The 24,429-nt window shown below is 41.7% G+C and overlaps 1 protein-coding gene across 1 annotated transcript in view; it reads left to right on the forward strand.

The window, feature by feature from the left end:
* The window catches only part of ARFGEF3 (ARFGEF family member 3), a 111,594-nt gene that overhangs the window by 65,632 nt on the left and 21,533 nt on the right, over positions 1-24,429 (forward strand). The window contains exons 12-23 of the mRNA XM_056852718.1: positions 420-1,330; positions 6,585-6,751; positions 8,024-8,189; positions 9,741-9,848; positions 11,181-11,396; positions 11,607-11,717; positions 13,491-13,641; positions 19,722-20,036; positions 21,181-21,314; positions 21,418-21,563; positions 22,318-22,497; positions 23,102-23,246. Of these exons, the coding sequence (XP_056708696.1) occupies positions 420-1,330; positions 6,585-6,751; positions 8,024-8,189; positions 9,741-9,848; positions 11,181-11,396; positions 11,607-11,717; positions 13,491-13,641; positions 19,722-20,036; positions 21,181-21,314; positions 21,418-21,563; positions 22,318-22,497; positions 23,102-23,246 (2,750 nt within the window). The remainder of the gene's footprint in view (positions 1-419; positions 1,331-6,584; positions 6,752-8,023; positions 8,190-9,740; positions 9,849-11,180; positions 11,397-11,606; positions 11,718-13,490; positions 13,642-19,721; positions 20,037-21,180; positions 21,315-21,417; positions 21,564-22,317; positions 22,498-23,101; positions 23,247-24,429) is intronic.

Genomic DNA, 24,429 nt, shown 5'->3' on the forward strand with positions numbered 1-24,429 from the left:
AGATTGAAATGGGTCCAGCAAATCAGTCTCTTCCAAGAGCCCCTGGAGCTGAGAAGCAACCACCTGCTCTAGCACCTTGCCCAAGAATGGGACATTGGCCAGAAGTTCTCCAACATAGTAGGGCTCAAGGAGGATTTTTTCAAAACAAGTCTAATGACTGTCTCTTTGAGCACAGGCAGCACAACTCCCTCTCTCAAAAAAGTGTTTACCACTTCCCTTATCTTCTTGGCCAGCCCCCCTCTGGCAGCTTTTATCAGCCAGGAAGGGCAAAAAAGAAAGCACATACTTGTCCTTTACTTCTCTTTAAAAGATTATTTATTTGTACTTTAACGTACTAGTGATGCTTGTGGGTTCAAGGATTTCTATTCCAACAAAAAGAATAAAGCTATTTTGTGTGTGTGTGTGTGTTTATATCCTAGTATCCTGGATGGGATGACTGAAGCTTGCATCAAAGGTGGCGTTGAAGCATGCTATGCCTCGGTGTCTTGCGTCTGTGCCTTACTTGGAACTTTAGATGAGTTAAGTCAAGGAAAAGGCCTGGATGAACAGCAGATCCATCTGCTGCTTCGACGCTTGGAAGAGCTAAAGGATGCAGCTGAAACAAGCAGAGATTCCATGGAGATCAATGATGCAGATTTTAGGTGGCAAAGACGTATCCTGTCATCGGAACATACTCCCTGGGATGCAGGCAATGAAAAAAGTCCTGACATTAGCATTAGTGTTACCACAGATACTGGTCAAACTACTTTGGAGGGTGATTTGGGACAGACTACTCCAGAAGATAATTCTGAAATTCGTAAAAATTCACTGCAGTCACCAGGTGGACAAGTGGTTAAAGAGATTCGTTATAAAGAGCCAGAATCAGAACCTGTCGACCAGCCAGATGTTGTTCAACGGAGCCATATGGTTGTTTATCCAGACATAACGAATTTTCTTTCAGTTGATTGCAGAGCACGTTCCTGTGGATCCAGGTACAGTGAGAGTAATTTCAGTGTTGATGACCAGGATCTTTCCAGGACTGAATTTGACTCGTGTGACCAGTATTCCATGGCAGCAGAGAAAGATTCTGGGAGGTCAGATGTCTCAGACATAGGCTCAGACAACTGTTCATTGGCTGATGAAGAGCAGACCCCAAGAGACTGTCCAGGTCACAAATCTTTACGAACTGCTGCCCTTTCTTTGAAACTGCTGAAGAACCAGGAAGCAGATCAGCATAGTGCCAGGTTGTTTATCCAATCTCTTGAAACTCTTCTTCCTCGACTTATAGCTCTTCCCAGTGTTGAAGAGGTGGATTTAGCCCTTCAGAACTTTTCGTCAACATTTTGTTCAGGTTGGTGAGTTGGTTGTTTGGTTCACAGTTAATGTTAAATGAATTTCCAGGATGTCTTTTTTGGGGAAATATCCATTACATAGCATCTCCTTATTAAAAAAGAATAAGCATAGTTTTTGTGCTATGGTTGAAAAAATTAGCATTCTAACTGATGTGCAGTCCTATGGATTAATTCTGTAAAAAAAAAAAAAAAGGAGCTGGTTCCACTGTATTTTTTTCTGTGTTCAAGAGAAGAATACACATGAAAAAATGTATCAGAAATGGGAATGTATTTGCAGGAGATATCCACAAACAAGATATTATCCCATGTGAGATAAGTTGTGCTGTGACAGAGAGTGACTGACTCAAGGTTACCCAGAGGCCTTCTGAACTCAGATTTTCACCAATCCAAGGGTCAAACTACATGTAACTGTTTGTAGCATGTAGTATGTCAGTTCCCCCAACCTGGCTTTGACTGAGACTGTCAAATGTCAGGAGCAAAGGTAATCATTTCACAGGCATGTGGGACTAGGGTTGCCATCCTCCAAGTACTAGCTGGAGATCTCCTGCTTTTACAACTGATCTCCAGCCAATAGAGATCAGTTCACCTGGAGAAAATGGCCGCTTTGTCAACTGGACTCTATGGCATTAAAGTCCCTCCCCTCCCTGTTACAAGACGAAAAGAAAAGAGGAGGACTATCGTTACCCAATTTTAAATTATACTATCATGCTGCTTGCCTGACCTGGATCCCAGATTAATTTAGAACGAGCCGACCTTGGACAAGGTTTTCACAAGGTTCTCTGGGATTCTACAACAAAAATTCAAAAGGATAAAGCCCCAGAAGATTGCGATGTTAAATTAGCGCTATTGAAAGTATGGAAAAAATATAAAAAGAGAATAAGCCCTTCTCCACCATCTATAATGTCACCAGTTGAAGCTTATCATGACAATGTTAAACTAAAACCGGGTGTCCACTTTACTTATAATCAAATGATTGAGTCTACAGGAGAAATTAAGACTTTGACCAATCTTCAAGAAAAATTTCAAAAACTGAATTGGCTGACTTATTTACAATTGCGGTCCAATCTACAAAAAGATTGTTTCTACCCTCAGCCATTTCGTGAATTAACAGAATTTGAGCAGATAATATCTAAAAACGATTCACACTTATTAGGAAAAATCTACAAGCTTCTTCTGAAATACGAAACAGAAGAAGAACAAGTGAAAATCAACATGATAAAATGGATGCAAAATTTTGGAGAAATGATTAATATGGATTTATGGGAAAAACTCTGTACTTCCGAAATGAAATATACCGTCTCTCAAGAAGTGAAAGAAAACTGGTATAAAACATTTTATAGATGGTATTTGACTCCTAACATGCTTTCTCAGATGACTACTGCTGGAAATGCCAAGACACTGACGGTTCCTACTTTCATGTCTGGTGGACATGTCCAAAGTTACAAACATATTGGAAAAGAATTCACCAAGAACTTCAATTAATGTTAAATATTAAGTTAACATTTGACCCTAAATTCTATTTACTCAGTATAGTGCCACCAAACCTGCCTCTGAAATCTCATGATGTTTTTAAATATGCTACTACAGCAGCAAGAACGGTCCTTGCAAGAACCTGGAAACAAGCTCAAACACCTGAAATAGAAGACTGGAAAGAAAAACTACTGGATTATGCCACTATGGCTAAGATGACTTTCGAGATAAACTTAAAATCTAGTGAATCCACTGAGCAATTTCATGATAAGTGGGTGTCATTTTACATTTATATGAATTCCAGCTAATTGAAAACGATGGTTATGTATTATGGTTATGTATCATTTAACTCATTATAAAAAAAATGTTAAGTAACTTTAGATCACATAATAGAATATTAACATAAGTAGAATAATAAATCGACACCTGGTATTAGTTCTTTTTTACTTTATCTTTCTCAGTTTAGAGAATGTTTCATAATGTACATTTGAATTTATTCCTTATTTTTGTATTGTTTTTATACTTATAATACTTATCCCCCCCTTTTTTTGTTCCTGTACCCCTTCAATTATATAAATAAAATCTTTAAAAAGTCCCTCCCCTCCCCAAACCCCGCCCTCCTCATGCTCCGCCCCAAAAACCTCCCACCGGTGGCGAAGAGAGACCTGGCAACCCTATGTGGGACCCCAGTTTTGATCAGAACCATGGTGTGTGGAGAGAAGGGGTTTCAGCTTTCCTCCCTTTACCTTTTTCCCAACCTGCAGCAGCGCTTGAGGGGATCTATTTACTCTGTTGGAAAACTGCATGTGTGAACTTCCGGTGGTGTGCTGGGACGAGTACAACGTTCCCTCAGGCTGTCCTGGGGGAAATCCAAGTTTGCGTTAATTTAGGGGTGATATATGCACCCCAATCCGACCCTTGCAAGTGGGTCGGACAGCAGGAATTCCCTGCAGCCCGCAAACGCAGTTTGACCTCCCAAAGACTCTGAGGGAGCTTTTTATAAGTCCCCCAGAGCTTTGGACGCCGGTCCTGCGAGGGCAATTAGGGAAAGGAATCGCCAAAACGCAACTTTGGCATAAGGCTCTACCCTCCACCATCTTAACACCAACATAAGGACTATTTTAAGAAAAGAACCTCACCTCTCGATGCCCAAGTGAGTACAAAGAACCCTTCGTCTTTTACTGGCATTACCGAATAACCGGGGGGTAGATGAAGATATTCCCAGTACCTCTGCTCCTCCCTTATCTCAATCGGGAAAGTTTGATTCGTAAATTCCATCAGGATTAGCAGCAGGAGCCTTATCAAATAGATCAGCTTAAACCAAAACAAAGAGTTGGAAGGACGCTTAGATGATGGACTAAAATTTCCACCAATGAGAAGCAACTTTGAGGGAAGGGGAGGGTGAATTTCTTCCTGATTCTCTGGTGAAAAAGAATTTCCTGCCACGTTAGCAGCAAGGGATTCATCAGACCGGAAGTCCCTCTATACCACCCTCTCTATCATCTAAGTCACAACAACAGGAAGCAAGTCGTAGGACCGAATACACGTCGCACTTGAGTAACACAGAAACAATCCCTGAAGGAAACAACCATCGAGATGAGGCGGTAGAAGGTCCACGGCAAACTCAACTTCCGGAATACTTCCTGGTAGATCCGACCTAGAGCGTCCAGTAAAACTCGCTGGTATTTCAAAACTTTATTAAGCTTTTTTAAAGCCAAATTTGGCTCTTTTCAATCCGAAAAAATTATTAAGCTGATCATTGAACTACCCACTATTATTTATCACCTGAAGTGGTCTCCTGCCAGATGAACATCAAATTTAATTAAGCTATATATTCTGGAACCTCTCCCTGATCTGGCTAAATATATAGCCCTGCTTTTATGAAATCAAAGGGAATTTTACAGAATTCAACCATGGAAAAAAAAGTACAGGATATGCTTGCTAAACATTCTGAGGCGACAATTAAACAATTACAACAGATTTCAACACAGATGGCTCAATTGATTTCAATGATGATGATTCTTGACCAATCATCACAGGTATGTAATCAGAAGTTGAATCTGGTTACAGAAGACATAAAAGCCTTGAAAATTCAAATGATGACTACAAATACAGACATACAAGCAATGGATCCTTCTGCCCAAAAAATTACGGAAGAACACAAGGATATAAAGAAGAAGACAGAAGTTCAAGAAAGTAACCAGCCGGCGACAAAGAGATCAGACATACATGAAATGGACTTTTCATCTAAAAAAGTCATGGAAGGACGTGTGGATATAAGGAAGAAGAGAGCAGGTCAAGGAATACAGATTGAAGCCACGATGAAGATGAAGCTCAGAAAGAATTATTTTTGGATACGCACCTTGTCTGAGGAAATGAGAGAGAACAAAAAAATCCTGTTCCCATACCTGACTGGCTTATTTCAGTTACAGAAGGAAGTATTAGACCATGGTTAAAGGATTGACTTAAATATGATTGCTGGATTGGAAGGTTTTGACAGTGTGGATGGGTGGCATGGCTATTAATGAAGTAGTGGAATTAAGATTAAGACATCACTTTTGGATTATATAAATAAGTCCTCCTAATATAGATTATCAATTGATATAAAGGTATACTGGAATGGGTAGACTTTTGATATGGATCTGGGATATGATTTACACTGAAATAAGATTGATTATACAGGAAATATCCCCAAAATACTGGAAAGAATGTTGTTTAGTATGATTAAATTAGTATGTTATAATGGCTGCAATTTGATGCAGCCAAATGGAAAGGGACAAAGGTTTCAGAATAAAGGGATTAAATTATTTTAATGTTAGAACTGGTGGAGTTGGAGAAAGTAGGGAAAAGGGGAGAATTGAAGGAATCATTGTGATAATGTACAAGATCTGGGAATAATAGAAGGTTACTTTTTATTCTGATCCAGAATGTAAAACTTTATAAAATATGCAACTTTAGAATGAAATTAATGCTAGGATCAGTACATGCTAACGAAGGATAATAATACTTTATTAAGAGGTAGATGGAGGTGATGGGGAAGTTGTTATACTTTTGTGTTTAATGGTAATTAAGACAACAATCAATATAATTGTGATTGTGATATTATTTTTACACTGTTGTCAAAATTATGGAGAATTTATAGTTTTAAAAAAATCAATAAAATTTATTTAAAAAAAAAAGGAAAACTGCATGTGTATCCCTTCAGTATGCATGTAAGCCCCTCCCCCAACAAAGTAAATAAAAACCCCAGGGCCATTTTAAATCAGGGAAATAGTGCAGGGAAAGGCTGAAGCCCCTTCTCCACGGTTCCGAACCAAACTGGGGCACCTCATGCTTGGGAAATAAGTCCCCTCAGACCTGATGCCCCTCATTCAAAGTCAGATTGAGGGAACCCAGATGTTAAATGTAACAAAACTGTAATGTTTAGTTTGACTGCTAGTCTATCACTATACCATACCGATTAACTTATTGCCAACAGCATCTCTTTTTTTCCATCTGAAACTGGGCAGTCTCTAGTGGGGCTGTGAAAGACAATTTCGTGTTACAGCAAAGTAGGTTACAATTTACCAGTTGTAATGAGCCATTGTGAAAAAGTGTACTTGATTGACTTACAGCACAATCCTGAGACCAGGAGCCGTTAGTGCTTAGGAAGCCGACTAAACATTCTGCTGGGGTACCCTGGAGTAATGCCAGCGTATCCCCACGGTGCTGTGGCTGGCCTCAGGGTGAGGCTGCCCAAAAAGGTATCTAGTGCACAGTGGTTGTTACATCTCTGTTTGTCAGGTATGATGCACTCTCCAGGATTTGAAGGGAATACTGGCTTCACCTTCCAGACACTGATGAATGCAGACAGTCTCTACATGGTTTCTCACTACACTCTTCTGCTTAATCTGAAGCTGTCCAATGCAGATTACTACAGAAAGAAGCCTGCCCAGTGCCCTGTGTTAATAGTAAGTGGATATAGAACACAGAAGGAAATTTTGCTACCAAGTGTGCCCGAAGACATTGTTTATTATAATGAACATATCATATTTGGATCTATCTTAAGTTTTTTCTACTGCACTATTGATGCACAGTTCACTGAATTGTACTTTACAGCCAGAGGCTTACATCATTGTAACTAAGTTGAAGGTTGGCTTTCAGATATGCTTGAAATGGTCAAAAAGCAGAATTTTTGGGAGGTAATAGCAGGCTTTATAAAGCTATTCTGCAAGAATGATGGGGAAGTGAAAATTAAGTGAAACAAGTGAAAATTAATGCAGATGTTTCCTCCTTTCTCAACAAGAGAGAGCTGAGAGAGGAAAACATGTTTTGTATGGCTCAGGTCACGTGATGAACAAATCTCATTTTGTCCATGATGAACACAAGCTTGATTAGTTGGCACGCTTGAGCACTCCCTCCTTTCCCCTCTCCTTCCTTCCCTCATGCATTGTGCTGAGATTGACTAACTCCGATTACTCATAAAGTCTGAGTGTGAATATGGGTGAGGGCTTTCCCCTTCCCAATAACTAGGATTCTTAACCACAGTTTAATCCTGGTTAGGAATCCCAGCTATCTGGAGGAAAACTAACTTCGATTAATGGAGACATCCACATTTGGACGTCATGGCTGACTGACTTAGTTGAAGACTTAGTTGAACCCTGCTGCACATGTGAGGGGAGAGGGGAAGTGGAGACAGCCATTCAAGCCCATCAACATCCAGGTTTGTGCCCATCGCAAACAGAGGTTTGGTCATGATGTGCAGTTGTATTAATGCTCCCAATGTGTTAATTGCAGAGCCCACAATTTTATAATTGGGAGAGATGTGAAGACACAATATTCACAAGGAGGGCATAACTGTTTTGGTAACAGAAATAAATGTCATGTAATATTCCTCTTCAAAAATAATTTTGTCCTGTTACCAAATAGGATACCATCTGAGTCAGGCTTGTTTTAATTGCTACATAGATGAAGATTAATTAAAGCTTTCGGGATCTGTTAGGCTAATTAGTTATAATGCCTTCAACGGTTTGAGATTTTTCATTTATAAATGTTTTGAGAACTTAACGTGTAGGAATTCTTTCATTAACTGCTAGGAGTGAAATACTTACCTCTATACACACAATAGGTGTGAGGGGACAAAGAGACTAACTTTTTTTTGTCTCCTGATCTTACCTGCATGTTTAGAGTTCTCTGAGGAGAAACAGCACTTCCTGATTGATGTGTGGTCTTCCATTTTGTAGAAGGAGTTTATGAAGCAGGTCCAGTCCAGTGGAGTATTGATGGTATTTTCTCAGGCTTGGGTTGAAGAACTTTACCATCAGGTACTGGAGAGAAATCTTCTTGGAGAGGCTGGATATTGGGGAAGTCCTGAAGAACACAGCCTTCCACTCATCACCATGCTAACTGGTCAGTATTATAATTATATAGTCATCTAAATATACTCAGCCTCTTTCACATAGGATCTGCCTCAGCAGAAATGACTGGCTAAGGGAGCCAAATGCGTCGTTGCACTGTGTTGTGGCACCTGCCCCAGAGCAGGAAGTCGGCCCCTGGTGGTTTGTGTCATGGTGCCTGTTTGAGTGGGTAAATATGAAATCAGAAATGGTATTTGGGAGCAAATGTTTCTTTAAAAACTAAAAGTGGTAAATTATGGCAAACTGTACTTTTAAATATTACATACATTTGTCAAGGCTTGATTACTGTAATTCATTTTAGTGTGTGTGTGTGTGTGTGTGTGTGTGAGTGTACTGATGGTTTTGAAAATTCAGCTGCTCCAGAATAGCCAGCTTGTTATCTGGGCTGTGCCCAGTGCTTGAATTATGAGGAGCAAGATAAAAGACCCTCCATGAGATCCACAAGACTCAGACTCCTCTCAATTTTTGCCACAATTTATTGCACTTAGGGTGAAAGCATGGTACAAACAGCATTCAGCTGCCAAAAGGGCAGTCCCAGGTTGAATTCTTCCCTTCTTTAGTGGCTAGCTTAACACTGCACCTTGACTTTGTTATGTTGTATATTCCCTAACCTAGACTTCATATCCTTGGCTTGTGAGGCAGAAAAAAAGCACATCATAATCATGCCTGCCTAATTTGAACTGGACATTATTAAGAAAGGAGAGAGAAGGACCCTGCCATTTACAGAGAGCCAGTGTGGTATAGTGGTTAAGAACAGTGGGTTGCAGTGGTGGAGTCTGATCTGGAGAACCGGGTTTGATTCCCCACTCCTTCACATGAGCAGCAGAGGCTAATCTGGTGAACTGGATTTGTTTCCCCACTCCTATACACGAAGCCAGCTGGGTGACCTTGGGCAAGTCACACTTTTTCAGCCTCACTCACCTCACAGGGTGTCTGTTGTGGGGAGGGGAAGGGAAGGTAAGCCGGTTTGAGTCTCCCTTAAGTGGTAGAGAAAGTTGGCATATAAAAACCAACTCTTCTTCTTCTTCTACCACCCACATGCTGCAGCCCTGATCTGAAGCAGGCCCATGTGCACCCGGGAATTGAGTTTCCAGTGGAGGAACTCATAGCGTACATCTTAGTGTACATCTTTATCCTTATAGTGGCCATAGTGGACTTTGCAACATGTCAATGAGCCCTCACTTGAGAATAAAGCCATTTATTTGCACAAGATCACAATACAAAGTTCACATGTCCCCCAGGTACACTTTAGACAGATGTTTTGGGAGTTCCCCACTGGGAACTTAATTTCCGGGTGCATGAGGGCCTCATTCAGACTGTGACCACAGCTCATGGGGACAGGGGGCTTAAGCCTTCCCTCTCAGTGCTTTCCCAACCGGACACAGTACTAGGGAACAGCTATTTGCCCTTTGGGGAAACTTACGTTTAGCTATCAACCCATGTAAGTTTTCCCAATGGGGAAATAACAACTCACTGATACCACTTCAGAGCAGGAAAATGGTGGAGGAGGGAGGCTTAATCCTTCTACTGTTCTTCCTTTCAGACATTGATGGTTTGGGAAGTAGTACAATAGGTGGGCAGCTGATGGATTCTGCATCTACCCAGTCCCCTCTCACTCAGAACAGGAAGCCGGACGATGCACTAGTGGCTGGTAGGTGGTCTGTTTAGTGTGGATCATCATCCATATCTGCATGAATCAGGCGCTCTGTAACTTAGGAAGGCTGCTGACAATCCTTTTCCCCACTTTGAACCTCATCCCCCAGTTCTTTTCTTTCTCATGGCCAGGGAACTAAGATCTTATTTTTCTATTATGGCATTCCAAAAAAAATCACATGACTTTACTGGATGGGTTATCCTTATGGTTGATGAAACATTATACTTTGGGGGAAAGGTGGTTTAGTTTAGGAATAAGTCCCAAGTAAGCATTCTAGTATCTTGATTAACTGAAATCAAATGCATTAATAAATAGAAACCAATGCATGTTCTTTTTTTTCAAATCATAACTTTTACAGTGAATGCCACTTTTGTTATTCATACTCATTGTGAACCACATGCCTTATTCTTGCAGTTTTGAACTAGATGGATCATTTTAAACAGCTGGCTTACAACTCTTGTAAAGATTCACATGTTGCAAAGCTATCCAAGTATTATTAGTTATGTGTTGATAATTGGAAATTTTTGAATGTTCTTGTTATTAGGTTGCTTACATCTGTTACCATTTTCTTCTGTATAAGCCTTCTATGAATGTTTTTATGCTCATATTTTTGATAAATTATTATTATCCATTAGGTTATTGTGATTTTTCCCTTTATAATAATAAAGAAAAATCATGAAATTATCAATAACTATTTGGGGGGTGGTTACCAGGTAAAATGTATTCTAGTGTTTTGTTCTGAGTTGCTGTTTCAAAATTATGATAGATATAGTTGGTTGAATCTAGAGGAAGGATTTCACCAAGACCACCAGCTCTCCCCAGCTTTTCCTGCTTCCAAGCAGTTCTTTCCAATCCCTGGGAGAATTTATCCCCATGGTCGTCATGAGACTCTCATGGAGTAATAATAGCCACATGGGTTGGGATACTGCAGTGGGGAGGGGGATAAAAGGATCGCTCCCTTCTCCTCTTTCCATCAATGGCACTTCATTTATGGAAGAGGCAGGAGGAGGTGATTTTTGCCTCCTCCATAGCATCCTCACAACCCGCATGGAGATGGAAATGACTCCTGGTGGAAGAGAAAAATCCACGACTGTCAGCACTTTCTACTGATGTATTACAGGATCCAACCCAGTATGTTTGTATTGGGTGGGGAGGAGTACCTAAGAGCTTCTGCCCACTCCAGACAACTGTAGCATGATATCAGCTTTTTTGAAACACCTATTTTAAACTGGACCCAAACTGATACTAATTCCCAACAGAAAACAATGTTTGAATTTCTGAGTCAACGAAGGACCTGTCTGGGCCATCTCTTTTTCCCGCCTCCTTTAGGTGGTGCTTTTGCCCGATACCTGCTAATTGGTTGTTGGAAAAACTTGATCGATACCTTATCAACACCTCTGACCGGCCGTATGGCAGGGAGCTCTAAAGGACTGGCATTCATTCTTGGAGCTGAAGGAATCAAGGAGCAGAATCAGAAGGAGAAAGATGCCATCTGCATGAGCCTGGATGGACTGAGGAAGGCAGCCCGGCTCAGCTGTGCTTTAGGTATACTACATGGGCTGCATTTTTAGAGGAATTTTGTGCAGTGGGATGTAATCCTTGTGTCCAAGAGTGACCTTGCGGATATAGAAGAGCACTAATCCTGGTGCAGAGCTTTCCTTTCATTCTGCTGATGGTTAACAAGTACATGATGACTAGAACAGAGGGGTTAAATCAAATTCTGTACTAAGAAATGACTGGCTTTCTTTCAAATAGGGGTTGCTGCTAATTGTGCGTCTGCCCTTGCTCAGATGGCTGCTGCTTCATGTGTTCAAGAGGAGAAAGACGAAAGGGACACCCAAGAACCTAGTGATGCCATTGCTCAAGGTACCACTAATCAAGAAGTTCATTAGTTTGCTGCTTAACAATATTGTGGGTGTCATTGCAATCATATTACCTTATTGAGTCAGTATTCTGAGCCCTCGGAATATTTGTAAATGTTTCTTTTGAGGGCTGAGATTGCTCCGTTTGAAAAATTGTCTGACTTGGCACAGAAGCAAAGCCAACGTGTTGATGACAGTGAAAATGATTCCAGTTGGGCAAAGATAAAATCTCCCATCATTACCTGGGAGCAAGTGACATAGATTGTAATGGAGTGTCCCAGGATTCTGTCCAAGAACATTTGAGTCTAAGAATGTGCCGCAGCTAATCATGTACTTTGGGAATTGATTATTTCCTGTGTCTGCATCATGAAAAAATTGCATGTGTATGGTTTAAACTTATTTATTTATTTAGACTATTTCTATGCCACCTATTCAGAGTCTTGCTTGAAGCAGCTTACCATTAAAAACCACAATATATATTTTAAAAGCCATTAAAAACAAGTTTGTTAGACGTAAAACTGAAGCATACCATTAAAAAGCTGATAATATAAAATCCGTAATTAAAAGCATGGGTAAAAAGATGTGTTTTAGCCTGGCATCTAAAAAAAAGGAAAGTAGGCGCCAGGCAAGCCTCAAAACGGAGGGCGTTCCAAAGATGAGGTGCCACCACAGAAAATGCCCTGACTCTAGTCACCACCCATCTCACCTCTGAAGGCAAAAGCACCATCTTAACTGGTGGGCTGGATAGTGTGGGAGGAAATGATCCTTCAGGTACTCTGGCACCAAGCTGTGTAGGGTGTTAAAGGTAAGAACCAGTACTTTGAGTTGTACGCAGAAATAGATGGGTAACCAGTGCAGATCTTTCTGCACTTGGGTGATACGATCCCTTTAACCAACCCCTGATGGTACCATGGCTGCTGCATTTTGGACCAACTGAAGTTTCCAAACTGTTTTCAAAGGCAGTCCCGCATAGAGCACATTACAGTAATCTAGCTTGGATGGTGCATAGATCACTGTGGCCGAATCACACTTCACGAGGAACAGCCATGGCTGGCAAACCTACTGAAGCTGATAAAAGGTGCTGTGTGCCACAGAGATGTGAGACTCCAACCATAGGCCAGGATCTAGTAATAGTACCCCCAAGCTACGAACCTGTTCCTTCGAGGGGAGTGCAACCCCCCTCCAGGACAGGCTGGCTCCATAAACCACAAGCAGCTTCTTCATTGACCACCAGCACCTCAGTCTTGTCTGCTTTGGACTTCAGTTCATTTGCCCTCAAGCATCCCATTACTTTCTCCAGGCACATATTTATGACTGCCACAGACCCATCCGGCTTAGCTGTTAAGGAGAAATAGAGCTGGGTGACATCCACATATTGGTGGGACCTCACTCCAAATCCCCAAACAACCTCTCCCAGTGGTTTCATGTAGATGTTAAATAGCATGGGGGAGAAGATGGAACACTTCAGGGGCCCATAGCATAAATGCCACAGGGCCAGGCAGCATTCCACCAGCAGCACCTTTTGGAATTGGCCAGTCAAGGAAGAGTGGCCAGTCAAGGAAGCACGGTGCCCCATATGTCCAGCTCAGCCAGGCCCTCCAGAAAAAGATTCCATGGTTGATGGTATCAAAAGCTGCTGAGGAGTCCAGGAAAATTAACAGGGAATCACTTTTTAAAAGCCCATTTGGCTAAAAGTACTCTTCCTCATAGAAAAACTTCAATTTATTATTTTGGAAATAACCGGAAATCTTTTTTTAAAAAACATATGATGAAACAGTGAAGCAGAAAGTGGAGCAAAAACTGGAGCAGATGGGCAAAGTGCAAGGAGTCTGCCTGCATACCGCTCATGTTTTGTGTATGGATGCCATTCTTAGTGTGGGACTGGAGATGGGAAGCCACAATCAAGACTGCTGGCCGCATGTGTTTAGGTATGGAATTGGCCACTGTGCCTGCCTTCATCTTCATTCACAGCCAATTTCAGTCCCATTTGAAGACATCATCCTTTGTGCTTGATCTTATCCTTGGCATTGGTAATCTCTTCCATGACAGACTGCCTGATTTGTTAACCAACAGCTTTGTTGGAACCTCTGTAGTAATTCCATGAAAGCAACCAGACAGAAGCGTTCTTCATGGCACTAAATAACGTGAAAGATTGGATCTCTTTGATTAGCTGTTAGTTCCTTGTCTTTTGAGATAGTTTGTATTCACTGGGACAGGACTTGGCCCATTCTGTATTTCATTGCATTATGGTTACTGCAATCCTGTCCCAGCATGTCAAGAGCACGAGAGAGAGAGTGATGCATACTCCCTGATAAAGATAGAAGGCAGCTACTGAAAACAGTGGTATATTACTTTTGGTTGGTATTTTTGTGCACTCCTTCCAGTACTATTTTAAATGAGAATCAATTACAAAATAAGTACTGTAATACCTGTATCAGTGTGTTACCTTGCGTCTCCGCCCATACATCCTGCCTCCCTTGATTTTTTAAAATTTATCAGGGTTATGCAAGACATTTTAATATTAGAATTCAAATGAAGATAATATAGTTTTATTCTTTGGTTACAGATTCATTCTTTCTCACCCTTCTTAAATACTCAAGACATTTTTTTCTATTCAGACCTGTCTTTTCTATGTATATTGGGTTGGATTCTACCACTCCATCCCACTGGTACGTTCTGCCAACACAACATAAGAACATAATAACATAAGAAAGGCCCTGCTGGATCAGACCAAGGCCCATCAAGTCCAGCAATCTGTTCACACAGTGGCCAACCAGGTGCCTCCAGGAAGCCACAAACATGACAAGTGCAGCAGCCTGTGTTCCACCGCACCCAAAATAATAGGCATGCTCCTCTGATACTAGAGAGAATAGGTATACAGCATAACTAGTATCCATTCTAACTAATAGCCATGAATACCCCTCTCCTCCATGAATATGTCCACTCCCCTCTTAAAGCCCTCCAAACTGGCAGCCATCACCACATCCTGGGGCAGGGAGTTCCACAATTTAACTATGCGTTGTGTGAAAAAATACTTCCTTTTATCTGTTTTGAATCTCTCACCCTCCAGCTTTAGCAGATGACCCCGTGTTCTAGTATTATGGGAGAGGGAGAAAAACTTCTCCCTGTCCACTCTCTCCAAACCATGTATAATTTTATAGACCTCTATCATGTCTCCCCTCAGCCGCCTTCTTTCCAAGCGAAACAGCCCTAAGCATCTTAACCACTCCCCATAGGACAGTTGCTCTAGTCTCCTAATCATTTTGGTTGCTCTTTACTGCACCTTCTCAAGCTCTAATATCCTTTTTTAGGTGTGGCGACCAGAACTGTACACAGTATTCCAAGTGTGGTCTCATCATAGATTTGTACAAGGGCAGTATGATATCAGCAGTTTTATTCTTTATTCCTCGTCTAATTATGGCCAGCATGGAATTTGCCTTTTTTACAGCAGCTGCACACTGGGTTGACATCTTCATTGAGCTATCCACTACCACCCCAAGATCCCTTTCTTGGTCTGTCGCTGCCAGCACAGATCCCATCAGTGTATATGTGAAGTTGGGATTTTTTGCCCCAATATGCATCACTTTACACTTGCTCACATTGAATCTCATTTGCCATTTAATGCCCATTCTTCCAGTATGCAGAGATCCTTCTGGAGCTCTTCACAGTCCGATTTTGTTTTAACCACCCTAAATAATTTGGTGTCATCTGCAAACTTGGCTACTTCACTGTTTAACCCCAACTCCAGGTCATTGATGAACAGGTTGAAAAGCACCGGTCCCAACACAGATCCCGGAGGCACCCCACTGCTCACATCCCACCATTGCGAGAACTGACCATTGATTCCTACTCTTCTTCCTATTTTTCAACCAGCTCTCAATCCATAAGAGGACTTGTCCTCTTATCCCATGACTATGAAGTTTGCTTAGCAGTCTTTGGTGGGGGACTTTGTCAAAAGCTTTTTGGAAATCCAAATACACAATATCCACAAGCTCATTCCTGTCCACATGCTTATTGATGCTTTCAAAAAACTCTAATAGGTTAGTGAGACAGGACCTACCCTTACAGAAGCCATGTTGGGTTTTGCCCAGCAGACCTTGCCCTTCTATATGCTTGACAATTCTATCTTTAATAATGCTTTCCACTAATTTACCCAGAACAGACGTTAAGCTAACTGGCCTGTAATTTCCTGGGTCCCCCCTGGAACCTTTTTTATAAATGGGTGTTACATTGGCCATTCTCCAGTCCTCTGGTACAGAGGCTGATCGTAGGGACATATTACATATCTTTGTTAGAAGTTCAGCAATTTCCCATTTGAGTTCTTGAAGAACTCTAGGATGAATACCGTCTGGTTCCTGTGACTTGTTAGCTTGCAGTTTGTCTAGATGTTCTAGGACTTCCTGCCTCAGTTCCTCATTTCCCCCTCTCCAAAATCTCTGTTCAGGAGAAGGAATGTGCCCTGTATCTTCAACAGTGAAGACAGATGAGAAGAATTTGTTTAGTTTTTCAGCAATCGCTTTATCCTCCCTTAGAATTCCTTTACTCCCATTGTCATCCAATGGCCCAACCGCTTCCCTAGCTGGTTTCCTACTCCTAATATACTTAAAGAATTTATTATTGGGTTTTTTTAATGTGTTTAGCAATATGCCCCTCAAAATCTTTTTTTGCATCTCTAATTATCTGCTTGCATTTCCTTTGTGAAAGTTTGTGTTTGCTTCTGTTCGCCTCGTTTGGGCAAACCTTCCACTCTCTGAAGGAAGACTTTTTTTCTCTAATTGCTTCCTTCACCTTACCCGTTAGCCATGGTGGTGACCTCTTGGACTTATTACTAACTTTCCTGACCTGCAGTATACAAGGTAGCTGAGCCTCTAGTAATGTGGACTTGAGTAACCCCCAAGCCTTTTCAAGAGATTTAACCCTCCTAACTGTTCCTTTCAACTTCCTCTTTACCAGTTTTCTCATTTTAGAGAAGTTCCTTCTTTTAAAGTCAAAGGTAATTGTGTGAGATTTCCCAGTTACTTTCCCACTTGCATATAAATTAAACTTGATGCCATTGTGATCACTATTGCCAACTGGCTCAACTACATCCACATCCCGCACTAAATCACTGGCAGCACCGCAGAGTATTAAATCCAGGATTGCCTCCCCTCTGATTGGGTCTATGACCAACTGTTCGAGGGCACAGTCATTTAGGATGTCTAAAAAATTTATCTCTTTGGCTTGACTGGAGCATACATTTATCCAATCAATATGAGGGAAGTTGAAGTCTCCCATTATTACTACTTCATTACCATTACATGCTTCCCTAATTTCATTCTCCATCTCAAGATCACCCTGAGCCATTTGGTCAGGGGGCCGATAGAACGTCCCCAGTACTAAATCTCCTTTGGGGCCCAGAATTGTCACCCATAAGGATTCTGTGGACGAGTCTGCCCTTTTTATGGTCTCTAGCTTATTAGACACGATGCCTTCCTTGATATACATAGCAACACCCCCTCCAATACGCCCTTCCCTGTCATTTCTATACAGTTTGTAACCAGGGATGACTGTATCCCACTGGTTCTCTCCCCTCCACCAGGTTTCTGTAATGCTCACTATATCTGTTTTCTCTTAAAACCATGCACTCTAATTCCCCCATTTTTGCTTGGAGGCTTCTAGCATTAGCATAGAAACACCTCCACACTGTTTCTCTCTTTCGACTTGCTTGGCATGTGCCTTTGGGCATCTTTAAGTGGCTATCCATCATTTTTTTCCCATTCCCTTTCATGTCTAAGTAATTCCTATGTGGGCAATCTGAAGCAATTTTCCCTTTGTCCGTATGCACTGAGTTTGCCCGAACCGGATGGTTCTCAGCTCCTGTCGGCTTTCCCCCCAGGTTCAGTTTAAAAGCTGCTCTGCCACCTTTTTTATATTACGCGCCAGCAGTCTGGTTCCATCCTGGTTCAAGTGGAGCCCATCCCTTTTGTTTAAGCCCGTCTTGTCCCAAAATGTTGCCCAGTTCCTTACAAATCTAAAGCCCTCTTCCCTGCACCACCGTCTCATCCACGCATTGAGACTCACCAACTGTGCCTGCCTAGCTGGTCCTGCACGTGGAACAGGTAGCATTACTGAGAAAGCTACCTTGGAGGTCCTGGCTTTTAGTCTCCTGCCTAGCAACCTAAATTTGGATTCCAAGGCCTCCGCACTACATTTCCCCACGTCGTTGGTGCCAACTTGCACCACAACCACTGGCTCCTCCCCAGCACTATCTACCAGACTACCTGTATGACGGGTAATGTCCGCAACCTTCGCACCAGGCAGGCAAGTCACCGTGCGGTCCATGCACCCGCCAGAAACCCAGCTATCTACATTCCTAAGGATTGAATCCCCCACTACAAGAAGCCCCCCTCCCCTCTGAGGCATATCCTCGGTACGAGAGGATATCTGTTCATCCACCAAGGAAGAGGTCCCTTCTAAGATACCACATCCCCCTACCTCAGTGAAATGGCCTCCTTCCCCAAGGGCTCCATCATCCGTGACTGGCAGGTTGCCATCACCTTGGGACTGGGATGTGACTATTTCATCCCTGGAGTCCTTAGTCACCTCTCTCTCTGCCTGCCTCAGCTCATCCAGTTGAGCTACCTTGGCCTCAAGGAAGTGAACTCGCTTCCTGAGAGCCAGGAGCTCCCTGCCCCGAGCACACACCCACGACTTCTGTCCAGCAGGCAGATAATCATACATGTGACACTCCATGCAGCACACTGGATTGCCCCCCGATCCCTGCTGGCTTTCTACCTTCATAACTGGTATTTTATTTTTTTATTTATTATATTATATTATTCTTTGGTGTTGTAACCCTGCCCTTTACTCTCTTGCACTCTTCCTGTACCAAATAAGAACTGAGTGCCGAAGTTCCTTGCCCTGCAGCTATCTGCTGCTAATTCACATAGATATTCAAGTTGCTCGGTACTCCAACTGGATGGAGAGAGTTACTCTGCCAAGATAACAAGATTTTATACTCACCGTACAGATCCCCAGTCACGATCCACAGGCTCTGGCGAGCAGGAGCCTTGGAATTTAAATGCTCACAGCCCCCACCTCTCACACACAAGCTCCAATCACAACAACCCCACTTAACAAGGTAACAATCAAGCTTTCAGGCAGTAATCAACCTTAATCACCCACTGGCACAACAATCACAACCCTCTCCCAGCAAACCTCAATTAAATTCTCAGTTTAGTTAGGCTTCCCAGCGTTTTAAAAAAGGCAAAGTTTAAACTCACCCCTGCCTGTAGCACAAGGAAGCCAGGGGGCATTTCTGTGCTGGAGAAACAGATGGATAACAGCAGAATGGAGTGGTAGGATACAATCATGTAATTTTTAAAATAAAAGTTTTCTTAAAATATGGCCAATATTTTAAAAAGTTGTTTTACAAACTTCCAGTTTCATTCTTTGAAAAATTCCAGCATATTTTCAAAATTGTTTATGTGTGTTTTTTTTCTTTTTAGTACCTTTGTTTTGTGAAATCTTTTAACTTTAATCATAATTAAACTTTTCTTAAAATATTACTATTGTAATCATTTTTCCCCATCTACCTTTGTCTTACTCTGCCTTGTACCTGTGGTCTTTCTGGCAAGGCTCTTACTGCCACAAGAGCAGGGCAATATAAGATTTCACCTACTCTTCATGTTCTAATTGAAGAATGGCAGAAATCTTCCATTTGAGCGAAAGCAGCATCTTATAAAAAACTAGCAACACGTCATTAATGCAAGTTTCCTGTTCACAGCAGTGAAAGGAAATATTCATTTAACAAATATCAGGCTGCTTTTGATCTGCACACAGCATGTCTAATTCCTGTGCCAATGTTTGCAATGGGATTAGCTGCCAGATACCCTGCTTACAGCGCTGCTTTTCAGTTCAGCTTCCTTAAAACTATTGTATGACAACCATTAATCGATGAATGTTTTTCAGAGCCAATGTGATCTGCAGATTTGTCTGTTTCATGATTTGCTTTCCTGTTTCTTTTCAGAGTGTGTGAATACATCAGTACTCTGGAACATACTCATTTCAGTGATGGCACATCTCAGCCGCCAGTAGCTATCACTCAAGCGCAACAGGCAACCGGAGGGCTTCATGGAGAAGCGCAGTTGACCGACTCTCCCCAGGAACTCCTGCAGGAGCATGAAGCTGCTCTGAGCAACAACCCCATCATCCAGCCAGTTTCCATTCAGGAGCTCATCAAAGAAGGCAGCAAGGGGAGAGGGTTCGACCTCCGTGGAGGCAGCCTGCTGAGTGGAAGCAGTGCAGCCAAGGCTGTTCTTGCCCTCTCTACGCAAGCTGACAGGTATTGACAGTCATGCATTGAGAGCTGCCGAAGGACTGAGCGTCTTCATAAAGACCATCTTGTATATTTTACCATGAACATCCAAAACGGGCTGATTGCTGACAACCCCAAATTCTTTTAATGAATTTCTGAAAATAAATTTCTATTGTTCCTATATTTGAAAAATTATTATCTACGAATGCTTACAGGCATGTGTTCATTAATTAATTATTTCAGGTCATATGTTCATTAGTGTATCTCTGAGGTTTTGGACTTTCAAACGTTTTTCTGGGATAGTTGACATAAAAATGCACGTCCTGCTGAAGATTCTGAATGTAAATGCTGTTCCTTTGAAACAGAATGATGTAATTTTGTCTGCATGTCTTGTCTGTAGGGATCTGTCTAATCACTGCTCAAAGCATCTATGCTTGTGGCCATCACTGCATCCAGTCGCAGTGAAGTCCACAATTTAACTACTCACGGAACTCAACAATGCCCTTTGTCATTACGTATTGCTTGACTAAGCAGCATGTTTATGTAGTCAGTCCAAAGACAGGGTGGAAAACTTTGCCTCTCCCCGCTTTTAAGAGGGCATGCAAATCAGCAGTTCGCAAGAAAGCTCTCTGCTAAAATCAATTGGACACATTGATTGCATTTTTGCAGGTGGATTCTTTTGCCTAGTTACTTATGGCTGATGAATTATTTGTTGTGTGAACATATTTTATTGTTTTCAGTAATAGTGCATTGTATTGGTTTTCTCCAGGATTACATTAAATAAGAACTTGTTTATACATTCCATAGGTTGTCTGACTATAGTGTTCTTACAATATATAATCTTCCCAATGATTGTCTTTTCCTCGGCTTTTGCTGGGCATACGCTTCATTAGGAATGGGAAAGTTGATGCCCATAGACTAAATCAGTGTTTTCCATTTCCATGTGGCTTCCCTGTTAATTAGGTTCTGCCCTAGTTCACCTCAAGTTTTTATAAATTATGTCATGCAGAACTGCATTTGGTGGGTGGAAAGGTATAACTTCCGGTATATGCTAGGTCTGCTTCTATTTCTGGGTTTGCTCTCCTGCAACATAATGATAACCGTGTGTTTTTTAAATTAGACTATACGATTTAGCCATATTAACTTGTGTGTTCTGTCTCCTTCCCCTCAGGCTATTTGAAGATGCTGTTGACAAGCTGAATCTGATGGCCTTGGGAGGTTTCCTGTATCAGCTGAAGAAAGCTTCCCAGTCCCAGCTTTTCCATTCAGTCACAGACACCGTTGATTACTCCTTGGCAATGCCAGGTAAACATATTAGATTGGAGGCATGAAAGGAGAAGGCAGTTGCTGTATATGTTTTGCATATTATTGTTTTATTCATAATAACAGGAGCATTTTCTTCTTGTAGGAGTAGTAAAATCTACCCAAGAGAAGAGAGGTGCACTCCATTTGTTCCGTCTAGGAGGTGCCATGCTAAGAATTGTAAGAAGTAAATCCCGCCCTCTCCTGCATCTCATGCGCTGCTGGAATCTGGTGGCACCTCACCTAGTAGAGGTGAGGAAAACGGGGGCAGTGGAACCCTGCTTCTCTGTGGGTTGTATTACCTTAAAATTCCTAAGAGCAACCCCAGCATATGGATGAGCAGTTAAGATACTTAAAGGGATCGTGTACAGGTGAATTGTAGCACCATAAGAAAGATTACACTCTACTGATTGCCAGTCTTACTTTAAAGCACTGGCAGAGCATCATAGAAGGCTGGACTTTCCCGCTGTCCTTTTTCTAGCCTTGTAAGGCTAACAGTTCAGCTGACTCCTTTCCCTGTGCAGAACAAAATGTATTTACTCGCCCTATGTGATGCTGCAGTTTGGGGTGGTTGCAAGAGAATTCTTTTCTTCATCTCTTTGCTCTTTAGATGAAAAAAGACAATTGAGGGGGTTAATGGAGGTTTATAAAACGATGCATAGAGTGGGGAAAATGAAGAGAGCTTTTTCTTTCCTTTCCATAATACCAGGCACTCATGGGCGTCCAATGTAGTTGATGGACAGGATAGACAAAAGGAAATACTTCTTTACTCAATAGTAAAATAGTAAATAGTAAAATAGTAGTTAAATTGTGAGATTCACTGCCAGTAGATTTAGTGATGGCTGCAAACATTTAAAGAGCAATTAGACAGATTCATGGAGTAAAACTAGTCATTTTAAAGCTAGCCTCCATTTTGTGTTTTCTCCTGAATATTTCCTGGCAATTCTTGTTGAAAAGAAATTATCTGCCTGGCTGAAATTCTGCTTTTTGCTCCTGTCATTGCAAGGCTGCCTGTCATAAAGAAAGGCACGTATCTCGGAAGGCTGTCTCTTTCATACATGATATCCTGACTGAGGTTCTGACAGACTGGAATGAGCCTCCTCATTTCCACTTTAGCGAGGCCCTGTTCCGTCCATTTGAGCGAATCATGCAGCTGGAGCTGTGCGATGAGGACGTGCAGGACCAGGCAAGTGGTTGTATATAGTGGTCACACTATATAACTGAAAAGATTATCTGCAGAACTGTTTTGTGTACTAAATTTCTGTACAAGTGCAGAAAAGCCACCCCTGTATGTTGTGAACCGACCGCAGTGTTTTGAGAATCTCAGCTTTCATGAGTGGGTTTAATAAGTTTAGCATATACCTGCTAAAATCTTCCAAGTCAGGGGTTGCAACTTTAGTCCTTACATAACAAAATACCTTGATTAGACAAGGGACAATAAGTCAGACTAATTAAAAACGTTACCGTCAACTTTAAAAGTCTTTAACATTTATCTGTTTTGTATAGAAAACAATTCTCAGGTGGGCAGCCATGTTGTTCTTCAATAGAAAAGCAAGATTCTAGTCCAGTAGCACCTTAAAGACTAACAAGCTTTTGCAAGTCAAAGTTCCCTCTGTCAGATACAATTTGATGAAGGGAGCTTTGAGTCTTGAGAGCTCATACCCTGAAAATCTTGTTGGTCTTTAAGGTGCTACTGGACTTGAATCTTGCTCTATGTAAAACAATGTATTTCTTCCACAGAGATTTCTGTGTGTTGGTTGATTTCTGTGGTGCTTTCTATGTTTTACCAGGTAATCACCTCAATAGGAGAGCTAGTGGAGGTCTGCTCACCTCGGATTCAGTCAGGCTGGAGGCCCTTGTTCAGCGCACTAGAAACAGTGCGTAGCAGCAGCAAGTCAGAAGTTAAGGAATATCTTGTGGGAGAATATTCCATGGGTAAGGCTTTCCTGGATACTTTCCACCCCTGTTTCAGATAGAGGCATTTAAAAAAATGTATTTTTGAAAACTACAACAATCAATTGATTGTTGATTAATTAATCAATTGATGATTAATTAATTACATTTTTATCCTACCCTTTCCCCAAAGAGCTTAGACGGTATATGTGATTCTTTGTTCCTAATTTTACCTTCACAGTAGCCCTGTGTGGCAACTTAAGCTGTGAGAGAGCAGCCAAAAGGTCACCCAGCTTCATGGTTGAGTGAGCATTTGCCCCCAGGTCTCCCCAATTCTAATTCAGCATTCTAACTACTACAATGCACTGAAACAGTGTTCAAAATACCACTCCCCAGGCAAGTGTGATGTTTTGAATCACAGCAGAGTTCTAACAGATCTTGGCTGGGAATGGGGAGGGGGGAGGTTTCCACTGCAAGATTGAAAATTAATGTCAATATTTTCATTTCTATTTTTGTTCTGTAAAACTGGCACGCTTTTGTATTGGCTCCAGCTTTCCACATAATGTTAATATGAATTGTAAAATGTCTAAGATGATCTAGCACAGGATAAAGCAGTTTCTAAATCACAGGTCACTACACTTATGAGTTCTGCTGGACTGTAGCAGCCCAGTTAGTGAAAAAGTAAAGCATGAGCAGGAAACTTCCACATACCCCAGGTCTGCATGTATCTGCCCACAATCTCTTCACCTCAATTGATCATCTGTAAAATGGAGGTCGTAATTATCGTAGTGATTATAAAGTACTTCGTAAATAAACAGTAGCATATATGCCACCTCAATTACCATTTGGTTGTGAGCATGGTATAAAAAATGTTTAATAAATAAGCAGGACCGACATTAAATTTGGAAGGGGCAGAGCTCTAAATTAGCTTTTTCTGTAGCCAGTGACATCATCCCACAGCCAAATCTAACTGGCTTCATGACAATGATGCTGTTACTGGGAATAAGAAGGGCTGTTTCCAAACAAATAATGGCACAAAATCTGTCACTGCAAACAGTGGTGTATTCTCTTTTTCCTCCAATGCCACTTCTTGGTCTCACCCTTTTTCCTGCCTTAGTGGTCTTTCTCCCCTTGTCCTCATTCCATCGCCACTTCCTCCTCCTCAGCTGCTGCTGCTGGCATAAACCTCAGCATTGTTCACTGAGTTGCTAGGCCAATTTATTTT

This window comes from Euleptes europaea, chromosome 7, assembly GCF_029931775.1.
Source record: "Euleptes europaea isolate rEulEur1 chromosome 7, rEulEur1.hap1, whole genome shotgun sequence".
NCBI classification, from domain to species: domain Eukaryota; kingdom Metazoa; phylum Chordata; class Lepidosauria; order Squamata; family Sphaerodactylidae; genus Euleptes; species Euleptes europaea.